This window comes from Equus caballus, chromosome 14 (assembly GCF_041296265.1).
Source record: "Equus caballus isolate H_3958 breed thoroughbred chromosome 14, TB-T2T, whole genome shotgun sequence".
NCBI lineage: Eukaryota > Metazoa > Chordata > Mammalia > Perissodactyla > Equidae > Equus > Equus caballus.
The window spans coordinates 58,265,768-58,280,302 of record NC_091697.1 but is presented as its reverse complement, the minus strand read 5'-3'; the positions used below and the strand labels follow the sequence as shown (position 1 = coordinate 58,280,302).

General features: G+C 38.9%; 1 protein-coding gene across 3 annotated transcripts in view; it reads left to right on the top strand.

The window, feature by feature from the left end:
- Positions 1 to 13,350, top strand: part of HSPA4 (heat shock protein family A (Hsp70) member 4) — a 41,721-nt gene extending 28,371 nt beyond the window's left edge. For all 3 annotated transcript variants that reach the window (XM_001918224.6, XM_023617698.2, XM_070234343.1), the window contains 9 exons: positions 618 to 751; positions 1,782 to 1,963; positions 3,489 to 3,578; positions 5,591 to 5,743; positions 6,655 to 6,780; positions 7,805 to 7,912; positions 9,615 to 9,734; positions 10,786 to 10,947; positions 11,138 to 13,350. In XM_001918224.6, coding sequence (XP_001918259.2) covers positions 618 to 751; positions 1,782 to 1,963; positions 3,489 to 3,578; positions 5,591 to 5,743; positions 6,655 to 6,780; positions 7,805 to 7,912; positions 9,615 to 9,734; positions 10,786 to 10,947; positions 11,138 to 11,341 — 1,279 coding nt within the window. In that variant the 3' untranslated portion in view covers positions 11,342 to 13,350. The remainder of the gene's footprint in view (positions 1 to 617; positions 752 to 1,781; positions 1,964 to 3,488; positions 3,579 to 5,590; positions 5,744 to 6,654; positions 6,781 to 7,804; positions 7,913 to 9,614; positions 9,735 to 10,785; positions 10,948 to 11,137) is intronic.
- Positions 13,351 to 14,535: the final 1,185 nt, after the last annotated feature.

Genomic DNA, 14,535 nt, shown 5'->3' with positions numbered 1-14,535 from the left:
CAAACATGTGTTGCCAGTCCTCCTCTTTTTGCTTGAGGAGGATTGTCATTGAGCTAACATCTGTGTCAGTCTTCCTCCATTTTGTATGTGGGATGCCACCACAGCATGGCTTGATGAGTGGTGCATAGTTCTAAGCCCGGGATCCAGGCCTCTGAACCCCGGGCTGTGGAAGCAGAGCACACGAACTTAACTACTATGCCACCGGGCTGGCCTCAATCATTTTTTTACTTAAAGTTAGCTCAGTGTTAAGTCTGAGTAGAATACTGTCCTCCATTTCAACTTAGACAAATCTGTAACATTTTGTTACAGTGCATGAAGCAAAGTGATTGCTTACTTTAGTTATAAGAGTAAATTTGTGTCCTTATTTAGTTTCGTTTACTTGATCCTAATGAAATAATTGGTGCCGTTTATGTGCTGATTGAAGTATATTGCTTTTTTTAAACTGACTTTGTATACATATATATGTATATTTTTTCTTGGTAACTGATAAAATCTGGAAATGATGCCAGTTTAGAGGAGTAAGTAGAGCTATAGAATAATTAGAAACATAGAACATATGAGTAAAAGTGTTAGAAATATCCTAAATTTGTGTATTTTTGTCTTCTTCCTCCATTCAGTGACTGTGAAGTCTTTTCAAAAAATCATGCTGCTCCTTTCTCTAAAGTACTCACATTTTATAGAAAGGAACCGTTCACTCTTGAGGCCTATTATTGCTCTCCTCAAGATTTACCTTATCCAGATCCTGCTATAGGTAAGTAAAGAGCTGGGAATTGGAAAAAAAAAAAAAAATGGTATGTACTTGGAAGAAACTGGGATAGCAGAGCCAACAACTACAGTGTTCTGAAATTTGGCTATGTTAGATTACGGGAAAAAACCTCTTCCAGTCTTGTTACCAGATATAGAACCAGCAAGATGGTCATGATTTAATTGGATCTCTTGTTGTGTGGGCAGTATTTCTTGGTTAATACACATTGTGAGTGTATCTTGTGCATAATGTGGTGCTAGATACTGAAAGGAGCTTTAAAAAATTCAAGTGTGACCCTAACATAGAGTTATAAGATGTACACAAAAAATCCTCAGGAAATTGTGATATGAATATCATAGGTTAAGGAGCCATGTTGGCCAGTTTTCATAGACTCTGAGAAACTCTTATAATCTGGACATAACGCCAATTGAGGAGAGAGAAACTATAGAGTTGTATGATAATTGTTGAACTACAATACATGGCTAAAGTATTAGGAATATCCTGAATGGTACTTAGAAGCTGTGGAAAGTTAACCTACTCTGTTTCCCTCATTTGTAAAACAGGAATGAGCATGATAATTTATACCTTTCGGAGTTTTGTGAATTAAAAAACATAAGTAAAACCCTAGTATAGTAATTGAATTTAGAAACGGCAATTTCTTCATGAACAACAGAAACATTGTGGGATCACTGGGGTTTTTTTTTTAGTAGAAGAGAATTTGACAAATCTGTTTTAGGAATTTATTTGGCAGTGGCATATAAATAAAAATAAGACACTAGAGGGAAGGAAATGTTTGGAGGGTTAGGAGATGTTCGAGTCCTTAATTGGGATAATAAGAGTTTCACTATATGTGAAAGAGGAAGGGGAAATCTGATAATTTAGTAAATTCTAAGAGTACCCACTTTGCTTATTTGAAGTGTCACGTTACTGACTTGTCTTGGAGAAATGGACATAACCTGGCAGTGTGGGCAGATGTTTATGTTTGAATCTCTTCTCTCAGGTTACGTGTTCTTTTTTGTCTCTCATTTGTCCCTAGCTCAGTTTTCCGTTCAGAAAGTCACTCCTCAGTCTGATGGCTCCAGTTCGAAAGTGAAAGTCAAGGTTCGGGTAAACATCCATGGCATTTTCAGTGTGTCCAGCGCATCCCTAGTGGAAGTGCACAAGTTTGAGGAAAATGAGGAACCAATGGAAACAGATCAGAATGCGAAGGAGGAAGAGGTAATCTGGACATTTTATGCCATTTTAGACCGCTTATGGATGGCCCAGAAGTGACTTGTCTAGAAATTCTAGTAAATAGACTGATGTGTGACGAAGAACATTGTGACAGAGCTGCTGAGAGTGGGTTTGCTTGTATCCCCTTCCCGCAGCATGGATGAACTAGCAGAAAGTCTTTACACATAATTTACGTAGAAAGGGAACATAATTGGCATCCTCCTTTAGACTATACAGTTCTCAACTTGAGGTTTTTTTGTTTGTTTTTGAGGAAGATTAGCCCTGAGCTAACATATGCTGCCAGTCCTCCTCGTTTTGCTGAGGAAGACTGGCCCTGAGCTAACATCCCTGCCAATCTTCCTCTACTTTATATGTGGGATGCCTGCCACAGCATGTGTTGACAAGCAGTGTGTAGGTCTGTGCCTTGGATTCAAACTGTGAACCCCAGGCTGCCGAAGTGCAATGTGTGAATTTAACTGCTGTGCCATTGTGCTGGCCCCCTTTTTTTCCCCCAAAGATTTTATTTGTTCTTCTTCTCCCCAAAGCCCCCCAGTACATAGTTGTATATTCTAGTTGTAGGTCCTTCTGGTTGTGCTATGTGGAATGCCACCTCAGCATGGCTTGATGAGTGGTGCTGTGTCCACGCCCCGGATCCAAACTGGTGAAACCCTGGGCCGCCAAAGCAGAGTGCAAACTTAACCACTTGGCCACGGGGCCAGCCCCTTGAGTTATTCTTGATTCTTTCTGATTACTGAAGAATCCTATGAGTCTCAGTTGATTATTTTCATAAGTATAATAGGTTTTACAATCATTTGTTGGGATCGTACACTGGATCTTATCCTTCCTGTACATCAAAATCAAGGCTTTGTGAAACTACAGATGTTTGGGTCTCATCCTCAGAGATCTTGTTAGAGTTGGTCTGGGCTGGGGCTAAGGTATCAGTAGTTTTACAAGCCCCCAAGGTCATTCTGGTGTGCTGTGGGCATTGAAAGCCAGTGATCCAGGGTGTCCACAAGCTTCTCCCTTCTTTATCGTTATTGTTAGGCTTTGGTCTTTCAACAGAGTCCTCAAGGTGTTCTCCTCTCCTAATGCACGCACTGGTTGTACTTTTGAGGATGAAAAAGCTGACTTAAAAACTGCTTAAAAAAGTTAAGACTTTTGAGAGAAATTTACTCATGAAGAAGTTTGGAGGAACTCATGCTCTTCAGATTATATTGTACTAAATATTCCCGCACTGCACTATGAGTACTGCTGTGGTTTACAGAGCAGTCCCACGGCTGCTGCTGTTTATATAAGGGTAGGGCAGGGGAGGTGTTATCTCCATTGTACAGATATATTAGCTGAGACCCAGAGAGAAAATTTAACTGTTCTAGGTGACATAGTGTCATAGCTGGAATTTGAGTCTAGGTCTTCTAATTGCTGGTAATTGAGCAGGAATTCCATACCATGGAATTTTGCCAGCGTCATGAAGATTGCTTAGTCTTTGACTAGTATTTCCTAGTTTCAGAATTTGATGTCACCTGTTTTTCAGAAGATGCAAGTGGACCAGGAGGAACCACATGTTGAAGAGCAGCAGCAGCAGTTGCCAGCAGAAAATAAGACAGAATCTGAAGAAATGGAGGTATGAGTATGATTTGTAGTGTCTTCACATACATGGTTTTGGCTGAGATACCATGTCTTAGAAGATAGTTATATTAGGATTTCTTCATTTTTTTGAACAGTTCAAGCAAAATTTTGTGGTGTGCTTGGAAGGTACGTTTGGCAAGATGGTCTTTGAACTGCAAAGACTAGTTGCTATGTGGGAAGAAAGCACTCAGAAGCCCTACTTTTACTAGGCTAGTGATCGATTCATGCTGGTTTCTGAATGGCTATTACCAATAGTCATTCTGCTCATAATTTATTCTTTGCCAATAAACAGTGAGATAATTTTTTCAAATTTTATTAACTCTCTGAAACTTGTCTTTTTGTCAAGAGATATTGTTTTAAATAATGTATTTAAGTATATTTTGTAAATATTTATCCCAAACATTTATTTAAATTAATATATAACATTTTTGAATCTTTTATAACCTGTCCTGTAATTTTGACTTTTGAGCTTGCATGTTTAAATTTGTTGTCAGCATTGAAAACACCTTTTCTTTCAAATTATTTATGACATTGCAGTATATAATCTCACCTTCTCAGGTGAGATTTCTGATTGTGGCATTTAAAAATGTTTTGCAGAGCCTTTGGGGGCTTGAGTCTGTTACCTATTTTCATATCAGTTAACAAACTTTAATTACTTTCCTTTAGCTGTGCAAATAAGTGTAAAAAAGAAAATAATGGACTGAGGAAATTGTACTCACAGATGCTTTAGTCTTCTACAGTCAGTTTCCAAGGTGGAAGATCCCTCTTGTTGTTGGCTGGGTTGGGGGCAGCAGAGGGAGAGAGAAGTACTTACTCTGTGTTCGCAAGGTGGGGGAGAGAAAGGAGAAGGGAGAGGTGCCTTCCCTCCTTCCCCTGCATAGATGGAGCTGTGGGAAGTTTCAGGGGGTTATTACTTAGGCTTCTTCTGTGAGGTGGCTTGGGAACTGGTGCCTTTCATAGTATTCTTTCTAAGGGAAGTGAAATACAAGTGATACATAAATTTCAGCAACTGACTTAAGTTACTTGGATAGGATGTGGGGAAATGACTTTGAAATCGTTCCTCACGTCATAGGGCAAGTTGAATTCCAGATAAATTTGAAAGTTAAAACAGACAACTGGAATAAGTATTTTTCTAATTTGTGGATCAGGAATGGCTTTCAAAGCATAAAAACATAATCACAAAGGAAAAGATGGATGTATTCAACAATAAAAACTTACATACACAAGTAATAGAGAATTAGAAAAACTAGAGAGTCAATCACTTGGGGAAACAGTCACTAAAATCCTAAGAGAACAGTGAATGCAACGTGACTAGGCAATTTGAAGAGATAAGTATGGTTTATAAGTGTGCGAAAAAAGGTTGTTGACCCAAAGAAAATAATCATAAGATGACGATAAAGGAGTTCCTATTTGTGGCCAGGGTGCAGCAGAATGGATTCTCTCACTCCTTGTGAGAGTGTAAATAGGTACAGACATTTTGGGAATCATATTGACAGTATGTTTCTGACACACAAAAATTTCATACCCTGTCCCCACTGATTTCACATGCACGTCTGTGTGGTTAGATGAGTGGAAGAAAATTACAGATTCACTAGTGATTATATGTTGATAGTGGGATTATGGCAGGTTGTTTATATATGTATGTGTGTATATTTATTAATTTGTATGTGTATGTGTACAGTTTAGTGTTAAGTATGCTCAGTGGTGCAAACCAGTCTCTAGAACTTTTTCATTTTGCTGACCCAAAACTCTACCAATTAAACAACAACTCCTCATTATCCCATCTTGCCTCTCCCCAGCCCCTGGCAACTGTCATTATTTTCTCTATGGATTTGACTACTCATAGAATTTAATTTTCCAGGTATTGAAAGAAACAGTCCTAGGTTATTTGGATCATCAGAAAACAAAGTTAATATAAATGTGAAAATAGTTTTTGGTATGTAACCCAGTTGGAAGTTTAAGATAGTCTGTATATATGTTTGTTCTTGATGATTTCTGTTATTTTAGACCTCTCAAGCTGGATCAAAAGACAAAAAGATGGACCAACCTCCTCAAGCCAAGAAGGCAAAAGTGAAGACCAGTACTGTGGACTTGCCGATTGAGAATCAGCTTTTATGGCAAATAGACAGAGAGATGCTCAACTTGTACATTGAAAATGAGGTTGTTATTTCAAGTCTCTTAGAACAATAAGCTAACAAATTAATGTGACCATAGTGTTCACACTCTGTGTCTAGTGACCTTTATGCAGTTTTGGTTGTTTGGAGTTTGAGAAAATAATTTTAGATTTTTGGGTCTTGCAAGGGCAAGTTTGATAGATCCCATGTAATGTCAAAGTACTTTTATGGTGATACTATGTTTGTATTGCTAGAAGCTCCGTTATGAGATCTTTGACATTATGTCTTTGGTCTATGGGAGGTATCGTTGTTTGCGTGTTTATTCACTAGAGATTGGGATGTTTGAGCTGGTGGGTCATGGAAGTTGATCAGTAGGAGAAATCACATAGCATTGATGATAGCACTGTTTTGTTTATTAGTTCTGTTCCCTATTGCCAGTCCATAATGTAACTCTTGTTATATTGAGTGATGCAAGGTTTGGGACCCTGGAGCACAATTATTGAATTAATTGTTATCTGTGACGTTTCTTATCATGTATCTGTTGGATCTCAGAGTAGTTGTGTTTTATAGAACCTTTAACGTTTATACTATATGAATAATTTGATTTTTCTTGGTATTCTATAGTAATAGTACAGCTGAGTATACTATCTTGTGACACTGAGCTGGTAGTTTCTTAAAAGTTCTTTTGTCTTAAATTCTTTTCTTATTTTTTTTGCTTTTGAGTATCTACATCTTGACATTTCTATTGCTCTTTTTTTTCCTAAGCACACTCAAAAAACTCACTGGATCTTCGTAATTTACTGAGGACTAATGCTTCCAGCTCTTCTTTCTGGATGATTTGCAGAACTAAAAGGATTTGGGGAAGAAGGATTCTCTACTTTTATAACTATATCGCTTAATATTTGAGAGGAAACTGTCTCAGTTGTCAGAAGTCTAACTAATTTCTGCTGTTCTCAGGGTAAGATGATCATGCAGGATAAACTGGAGAAGGAGAGGAATGATGCTAAGAATGCAGTAGAAGAATATGTGTATGAAATGAGAGACAAGCTTGGTGGTGAATATGAGAAGTTTGTGAATGAAGATGTAAGTATGTGCCACTGTGCCTACCTGTTATGTGTCTTCTGGGAGCATCTTAAAATGGATTAGAAGGGAAGTTTGCACCTGTAGGTATACAGTAAATTGATTACAAATGTACGTTTGGGGAAAAGTTTTATATTATTTTATTTTGTATTTCTTTATTAGTGGAGTATTTTCCAAAGGTTAGTCTTTGTGCATCACTTTTTTGGGGGAGGGGGCATAACTTTTTGATAGATTTGCATGCTTTTGTTTACTTAGTATTTTTCTTTAAATCAGTTCGTTTTTCCCTGATGTTTACTTTATCTTAACTCTTTTTTTATTGAGGTATAATTTTACATTAGTTTCAGGTGTACCACATAATGATTCAGTATTTGTATACATTGTAAAATGATCACTACAGTAGGTGTAGTTAAACATTTGTCACCATACATAGAACAAATTTTTTTTCTTGTGATGATAACATGCAAGATCTACTCTCTTAGCAACTTTCAAATATGCAATATAGTATTATTAACTATATAATTCACTTATTTTTAAATGCAATTTTTAATTCTGAAAGTTTCAAACATACCCAAACCTCCCTTACAGCAGAAAGAATCGTATAATGAAATCCCCTGTACTTACCAAGCAAAACAGCATTTTGCCAGTCTTGTTTTCTGTATCCCCGACCCCCACTCCCCCTGTGTTTTAAAGCAAAGCCAGATATTTTGCTGTCTGTGCCTGTGACTCCACTGGCAAATCTGCTGATTTTTTTTTTTTTTTTTTAAGATTTTGTTTTTTTCCTTTTTCTCCCCAAAGCCCCCGGTACATAGTTGTATATTCTTCATTGTGGGTCCTTCTAGTTGTGGCATGTGGGATGCTGCCTCACTGTGGTTTGATGAGCAGTGCCATGTCCGTGCCCAGGATTCAAACCAACGAAACACTGGGCCGCCTGCAGCGGAGTGTGCAAACTTAACCACTCGGCCCCGGAACCAGCCCCTAATCTACTGATTTTTGATTGACCTAATTCCAGTGTCTTCTTCATCTTTAGGATCGTAACAGTTTTACCATGAAACTAGAAGATACTGAAAATTGGTTGTATGAAGATGGAGAAGACCAGCCAAAGCAAGTTTATGTCGATAAATTGGCTGAGTTAAAAGTAAGTGATTCTTGAAAGCAGAAGTGTCCTGAACCCATGCTGTAGTTTGCAAGGAGAGTGTCTCAAAGTAGAGTGGAATTCTCATGTCAAGAAATGAAGACGGGCTGAAAGTGATTGAAGAACTATACCCTTTATCAGTTAGGTTCATTGTCTTCTCACTTTTAGAACCTCAAAGTAACAGAAGAATTTTTCTTTTCTTTTCTTTTTTTTTTCTGCTTTATTTCCCCAAACCCGCCCTGTACACAGTTGTATATCTTACTTGCATGTCCTTCTAGTTGTGGGATGTGGGACGCCGCCTCAACATGGCCTGACAAGTGGTGCCATGTCCGCGCCCAGGATCCGAACCCTGGGCCGCCGCAGCAGAGCGCACGAACTTAACCACTCGGCCACGGAGCCGGCCCCCAGAAGAATGTTTCTGAAAATTGAGTTTAGACTTAAAATGTTTCACTGAATTGGAGATTTAGTTCATTCATGGTGTCGAGATTCAAAGACTATCAAAGACTGTGTCCCTGTCCTAAAGGCACCTGCGGTGCAGGGCTGTGTGTATAGCCTTGATTCTCAATAGAGCAAAGCATCTGGTTTGTATTTAAAGAATCTGATTGTTAAACCTTATGGTTAGTACAAAGAGTTATCTAAAATGGCGGCCTTTTGTTTGGAAAAGGATGCAGATGCACAAGAAGAGGTTTTTTATATTTGTCAAGGTTACTTAGTTTCTTCTCAGATCGGGCCATTGTGGCAAACCTCTGGAATGGGATTGCTCCGGGTGCCTGTGGTTTCCCCTCATTTTGGCAAAAATTACAAGAGCCTCCTGTGAGATCCTCCCCATTGAGTTTTTAGTTTTACTAAAAATATCAAACACATGAAAGTAGAGAGAATAATAGTTTCGTATGTTGTCCACTTATGGCCAGTTTGTTTCACTTCTCTCACTCTGTTACTTGAATCAAGCCCCTCATGTTATATTAAATCCAAAAATACTTCAATATTTATTAAGGAAATATAACCTTAAGCTGTACCATTATCACACGTAAAAAAATTCCTTAATATCACCATATATTCAGTCAGTTTTCAAGTTCCAGTTGTTTCATAAATTATTTTTTAGTTTGTTTGATTCAGGATCCAAGTAAGGTCCATACCTTCTGTTGATAGGTCTCAAAAATCTGTGTCTGTAGTTCTCCTTCTATCATTTCTCTCTTGTTTAGTTGATGAAGAAACTGGATCATTTGTCCTGTAGAATTTCCCCCCGGTCTGGATTTTGCTGATTTTATCTCTATGGTATTTAATATTACCTGGTAAATTGATGGTTAGATCTAGAGGCTTTGTCCGATTCAGGTTTTAAAAAAATGTTTTTGGCAAGTGTACTTCCTATTTATTGTCGGTGTGTCACTATCAGGAGGCATCTAATTATTGGTTGTCTCCTCACTGTGTTTTGAGAATTAGGGGCTCAGGTGACAAGTTGAAGTGGCTCCACATGGAACAGTATTGAGGTATATTCTCATAACTAGCCGGAGGATATATGTCAGTGGGCTGGGGAAGAATGTTTAATTTCTTATATGTAGTACATGGAGATTAAATGTAGTTTAATTTATAACCAATCTTGGTATTGGAGCTTAAATCATAATCAGTCTTAGTAATAGTGGAAACAATACTACTATGACAGTTTAAGCTGCCCTGTGAACACTTGTATATTCTCTCTTCTGTTAAGAATCTAGGTCAACCTATTAAGATACGATTCCAGGAATCTGAAGAAAGACCAAAATTATTTGAAGAACTAGGGAAACAAATCCAACAGTATATGAAAGTAATCAACTCTTTCAAAAACAAGGTATCTTATTCCCCCCCCGCTCCTTGCTGTTGTTTGGTAGAGTGAAGTTTTGAGGCATTTATATAGCAGTTTTTCTCTTCTTTTTAACTATTGTTTAATAGTATTTTCTTTTTGGATGTTAGTGTAATATGTAATATTGTACAGAGTCTTACTGAGGACCCTGGGGTTTGCTGCTGCTTCTTTAATAGGTGTAATCTGCAGTGGAGCAGTGTTGTTCCACTTCCTTTTCTTGCTGTGAAAAGCTTCATCAGTGACAGCCTGCTCTATCCTGGTCTTTCTGAGAACACATTAGGCATATAATTTGGTTTGTTATGCAGATGTAGGACTATCTCAATAGTAAACTACTTATCAATTTTTGAGCAATATGTGGTACTCCATAAATATGTTATCTCATTAAGTCCACACAGTACCCTTATGAAGTAAGTGGTAGTATCAATGTTTATAAATAATTTCTAACTGTTTGAGCCTCATTGTCCGTAAGCAACACCCATAGTTACTGTTGGGGGAACTGGGATTGGGCCTGAGGTCTGGCTCCAGACTTTGGCCTCTTAACTCCTCTAGTATATTCCGGGTTCTTGATTTATCATCAGTGTAAGAAACTTTGAGTGATAAATTGAACTTGTTTCTTTTTAAAAAAAATTTTGCTTCTGAAAGCCCTCTTTTAAAAAATTGTGTTCATTATTGTTTTGGTTTCTAACTAGCACTCCTAAACCTCAGGTTTCATGTCTAAAGACATGTAATTTTTTTTGCATTGTGATATCTTCATAAGATTTTGTGTAAAACGTGTGCTGCTTATACTGTTGAAACCTTTAATTGCCCCCTTATTATGGTTTTGGCCTTTAAATCTATTTCCTGAGTGTTTTAAAAGTTGGAGTTACTTTTTCTTGAACAATTCTTAAGGAATTGAATGTCTGTTTAGATCATGAGGCTACGTGTGCTTCATTTTTGGAAAAATTGTAGCTTTAAAAGATAGCGAGCAAAGAACTAGACACTATTTGAGCAGGGAGAGTATCATCTTTTTGACACTTGTCTGGTGGATTACTGGTTGCAGGAGGACCAGTATGACCATTTGGATGCTGCTGACATGGTAAAGGTGGAGAAAAGCACGAGTGAGGCCATGGAGTGGATGAATAACAGGCTGAATCTGCAGAACAAGCAGAGTCTGACCGTGGATCCAGTTGTCAAGGCAAAAGAGATTGAGGCTAAAATTAAGGTAATTTACAGCTTTAAATATTTAGTAGTGTTTTTGGTCATCCTTGTTACTTATTAATAGTCCTTAAAGTGACATTTAGGAGGGAACGTCGTTATTGTGTTTTAGAATGAGAGAGTGTGGACTTGGGTTTAGAATGACACACAAAGTTTATTTTTATAAAAAACCATAATTTTCTCTCCTGTCATTCTAGGAACTGGTGAATATCTGCAGCCCTATAATTTCAAAGCCTAAACCCAAAGTGGAACCTCCAAAAGAGGAGCAAAAAAATGCAGAGCAGAATGGACCAGTGGATGGACAAGGAGACAACCCAGGCCCTCACGCTGCCGAGCAGGGTACAGACACAGCTGTGCCTTTGGATTCAGACAAGAAGCTTCCTGAAATGGACATTGATTGATTCCAAGAATTGTTTATATTAAAACAGACTATTATAAAGCTTTAAGTTGTCAACTTTGTTCTAAATATCAACTAGAGCAATCAGATACTGGAGATTTCTTAGTCAGTTTTTAGGGGATTTCAGGGGAGGGGATGTAGGTAATGTATGGAGCATTTTGACTTCTAAATAGTTCGGTACAGAAATTAAGTGCATTGTATCTTTTTCATAATGGTACTATTTAGAAGCCCAGTTAGACTTACTGAGCTTATGCTTCACTTCTTTTATGTTTAATCATGCTTATACAAAGTTAAGTTTGTTTTGGAAAGTTGAGCTATAGCAAAAGCTATAACTAGCTATCAAGCAGACTTTTTGTTATGACATATATGGCAGGATCTCTAATTGTGTTTCAAAAGTCTGTTGTGGAGATTGCCACAAAGGCTCCCTGCCTGGTGTGGGGATGGGGGTGGGGGTCTCCCTCTGTTTCTGAGGCCTAGAGCATGGCATGGCATGGGTTAACATAGCAGAACAACGAGGTGTACTCTGAGCTTCACACTTCACTTCCACTCCTACCCTGTCTTCCCTCCTTTCCCCAGTAAAGGAGCTCCTATTATAAATGCCATGTGCTGCTCTTGAGAAAATAGACCCCTTCGCTTGGAGCAAGTTGTTAACTGAGGATTTTAGACCTGGAAGCTCTTCCTGAGAAAGTGTGTTCCTGAAAGTGTGTTCGCTAACACCCCAAGCGTCAAAATCTAAATAATTTTCAGAAGGTTAGAATTGGGTAGGTGTATTGTCGGATATAGGAATGATAAATTTGAGGAATTGATTCTTATTAATTATGGTGTAAAGATTTGTGTCCTGGCCTGCTTATTGAGGTGAGAGATGTTCTGTGTAAATTTGAGGTATAGCTTGAAGTCCTAGGACAAGGGGACTTCTGGAAGTCCTCTAGGACAAGTTCTTTTTAGCTCATTCACAATCAATTGTATGTTAAGTGTTAATATCTGTCACAAATCTGCCAATATGTATGTGTTAAACAGCTGACAGATGATACAAAAAAACTAAGATACACTAGATTGTGCTGGATGAGTCTGAAATTAGTGTTAAAGAAGGGTGGTGCCTGACTTTAGCAACACCTCATTCGTACTGTGTAGTCAGTGTCAGGAGCACCAAAGCATTCCCTGTGACTGTCTTTGGGGCGTTGTTGATAGGAGTGAGGCATTTTGGAAACTCCAAGGGAAGCCTATATTAGAGGCCAGAGCTGGTACCTGCCTTAGAAACTGTTATAAGCTTTGTTGGTTACATTTTAGATTCTTGTAATAATTGTTCTGTATAGCAGAGTGCCTCTCTGTTAATTTTGGTCTATGTTGTTAGAAATAAGGTTATACCTTCCATATTTAGAGTAAGTTTCTGTCCATCTCTGCACTAAAAAATTTTGGAGTGTTACAAACTCTAAAGTGCTATAGAGGAAAATTGCCTAGAGAGGAGGAAGGTGGAAATATTTTCATGTTGGTGTGTAAGCATGCATGGAAGCCTTGCAGCACCAGGACTTGGCCCTGTACTTAGAGCATCCTCTGTCCTTTCTCTACCTGTCGTGCTTCAAGAGTTCCAGCTGGTCTGCTGTGAGGCCAAAAGCTACTTCGGAGTGCTGGCTGCAGGATTAAGCCAATTCTTATGCAACTGACTCAGTCCTTAATGGCCATTTCTGATAAAATAAAAATTTTTTGTGTGTGGGGGAGGGTTGGGTGTTGGGATGGGGGTGAATTTGAAGTTTAAAAAGTTTAAACTAGAAATAAGATGATATGGTCTGCTTGCTCTCTGTTTAGACAGGCTTTAAGACCAGTTAGATTTACATGGAGGCCAGGCCAGAGAGTGATAATTGATGACTTGTGTGCAGATAAGCATTTATCCAGGTTGTGTTATCCAAATTGGTTTGTTAAAGCTCCAGGTCACGTTCTTACACTAAGAAAAACATTCAGTAAACATGAGACAAGTTTAGGAAAAATTAATAAAAAGAAACCTGTCTTACACTCAAAGGAATGGTTTCCTTAATTTCATAATGAAGGGGGGTGTGTGTGTGCGGGTGTGTGTTTCTGCACGTTTGTGTGTTTTCAAGAAAAGCTTTTCTCCGGAGGTAAGAGCCCTCTTAGCTAAATTCCACTTAACTTTTGTCAGAGACCTCCAGTCAGAAGAACAGTCAAGGCACAGCACGCTCGGTGGCAAGAAGTTGCTCTTTCTGTACTCACTCTCTCACATTGAGTCCTGGCCCAGTTCTCCGATGTAGGAATCCTCACCTTGTTCCTGTGAGTCTTACTTTGAGAATAGCAGGAGGTAGCTTAATGGCTCCATAAAGGCCCAGTGCCAGGACTGATGCCAACCCCTTTATTGGGTTGGGCATGGCCCAGAGTGTGTAGTAACTGTTGCTACCATTGGATGTGTGTTGTGTGTGTGTGCACTTGTGCGTGAGTGTGCTGGTGTACATCGAGTGGTGATGAGTGGTGTTCGGATGAAGCCATCAGAAGAGACCTTAACTGTACAAGATGTGGGGCCTAGATGGGGAGAGGTCTGGGTCCCTGCTCCCTGGAGTCCTGCCACTTAGTCCCGCTGCTCTGATTGTGCTGGGAGGAGCTTACCTGCCAGGGCCTACCAACAGGGCCTGTGCCAGCCACCTTCAAGAACCATGTCTGTAGTAAGGTCTGTTTTCTGGGCCTTTGTACTTGGGAGAGGGGTGGGTAACTGGTAAGTTGAGTGGGAAGCCCAGTCACCAGCTAGCTAGTGATCATCCAGAGCATAGCCATTTTTTTTTTTAAATTAAGATTATGATAGTTTACAACCTTGTGAAATTTCAGTTGTACATTATTGTTAGTCATGTTGTGGGTACACCACTTCACCCTTGGTGCCCACGCCCCACCCCACCTTTCCCCTGGTATCCACCATCAGTTCTCTTTGTCTTCATGTTTAACTTCCACCTATGAGTGGAGTCGTACACAGTTCGTCTTTCTCTATCTGGCTTAATTCACTTAACATGATACCCTCAAGTTCCGTCCATGTTGTTGTGAATGGGACGATTTTATCCTTTTTTATGCCTGAGTGCTATTCCAGTGTGTGTGTATGTGTGTACACACACCATATCTTCTTTATCCAATCGTCAGTTGATGGGCACTTAGGTTGCTTCCACATCTTGGCTATTGTAAATAATCAGAGCATAGCCATTTTGTTAA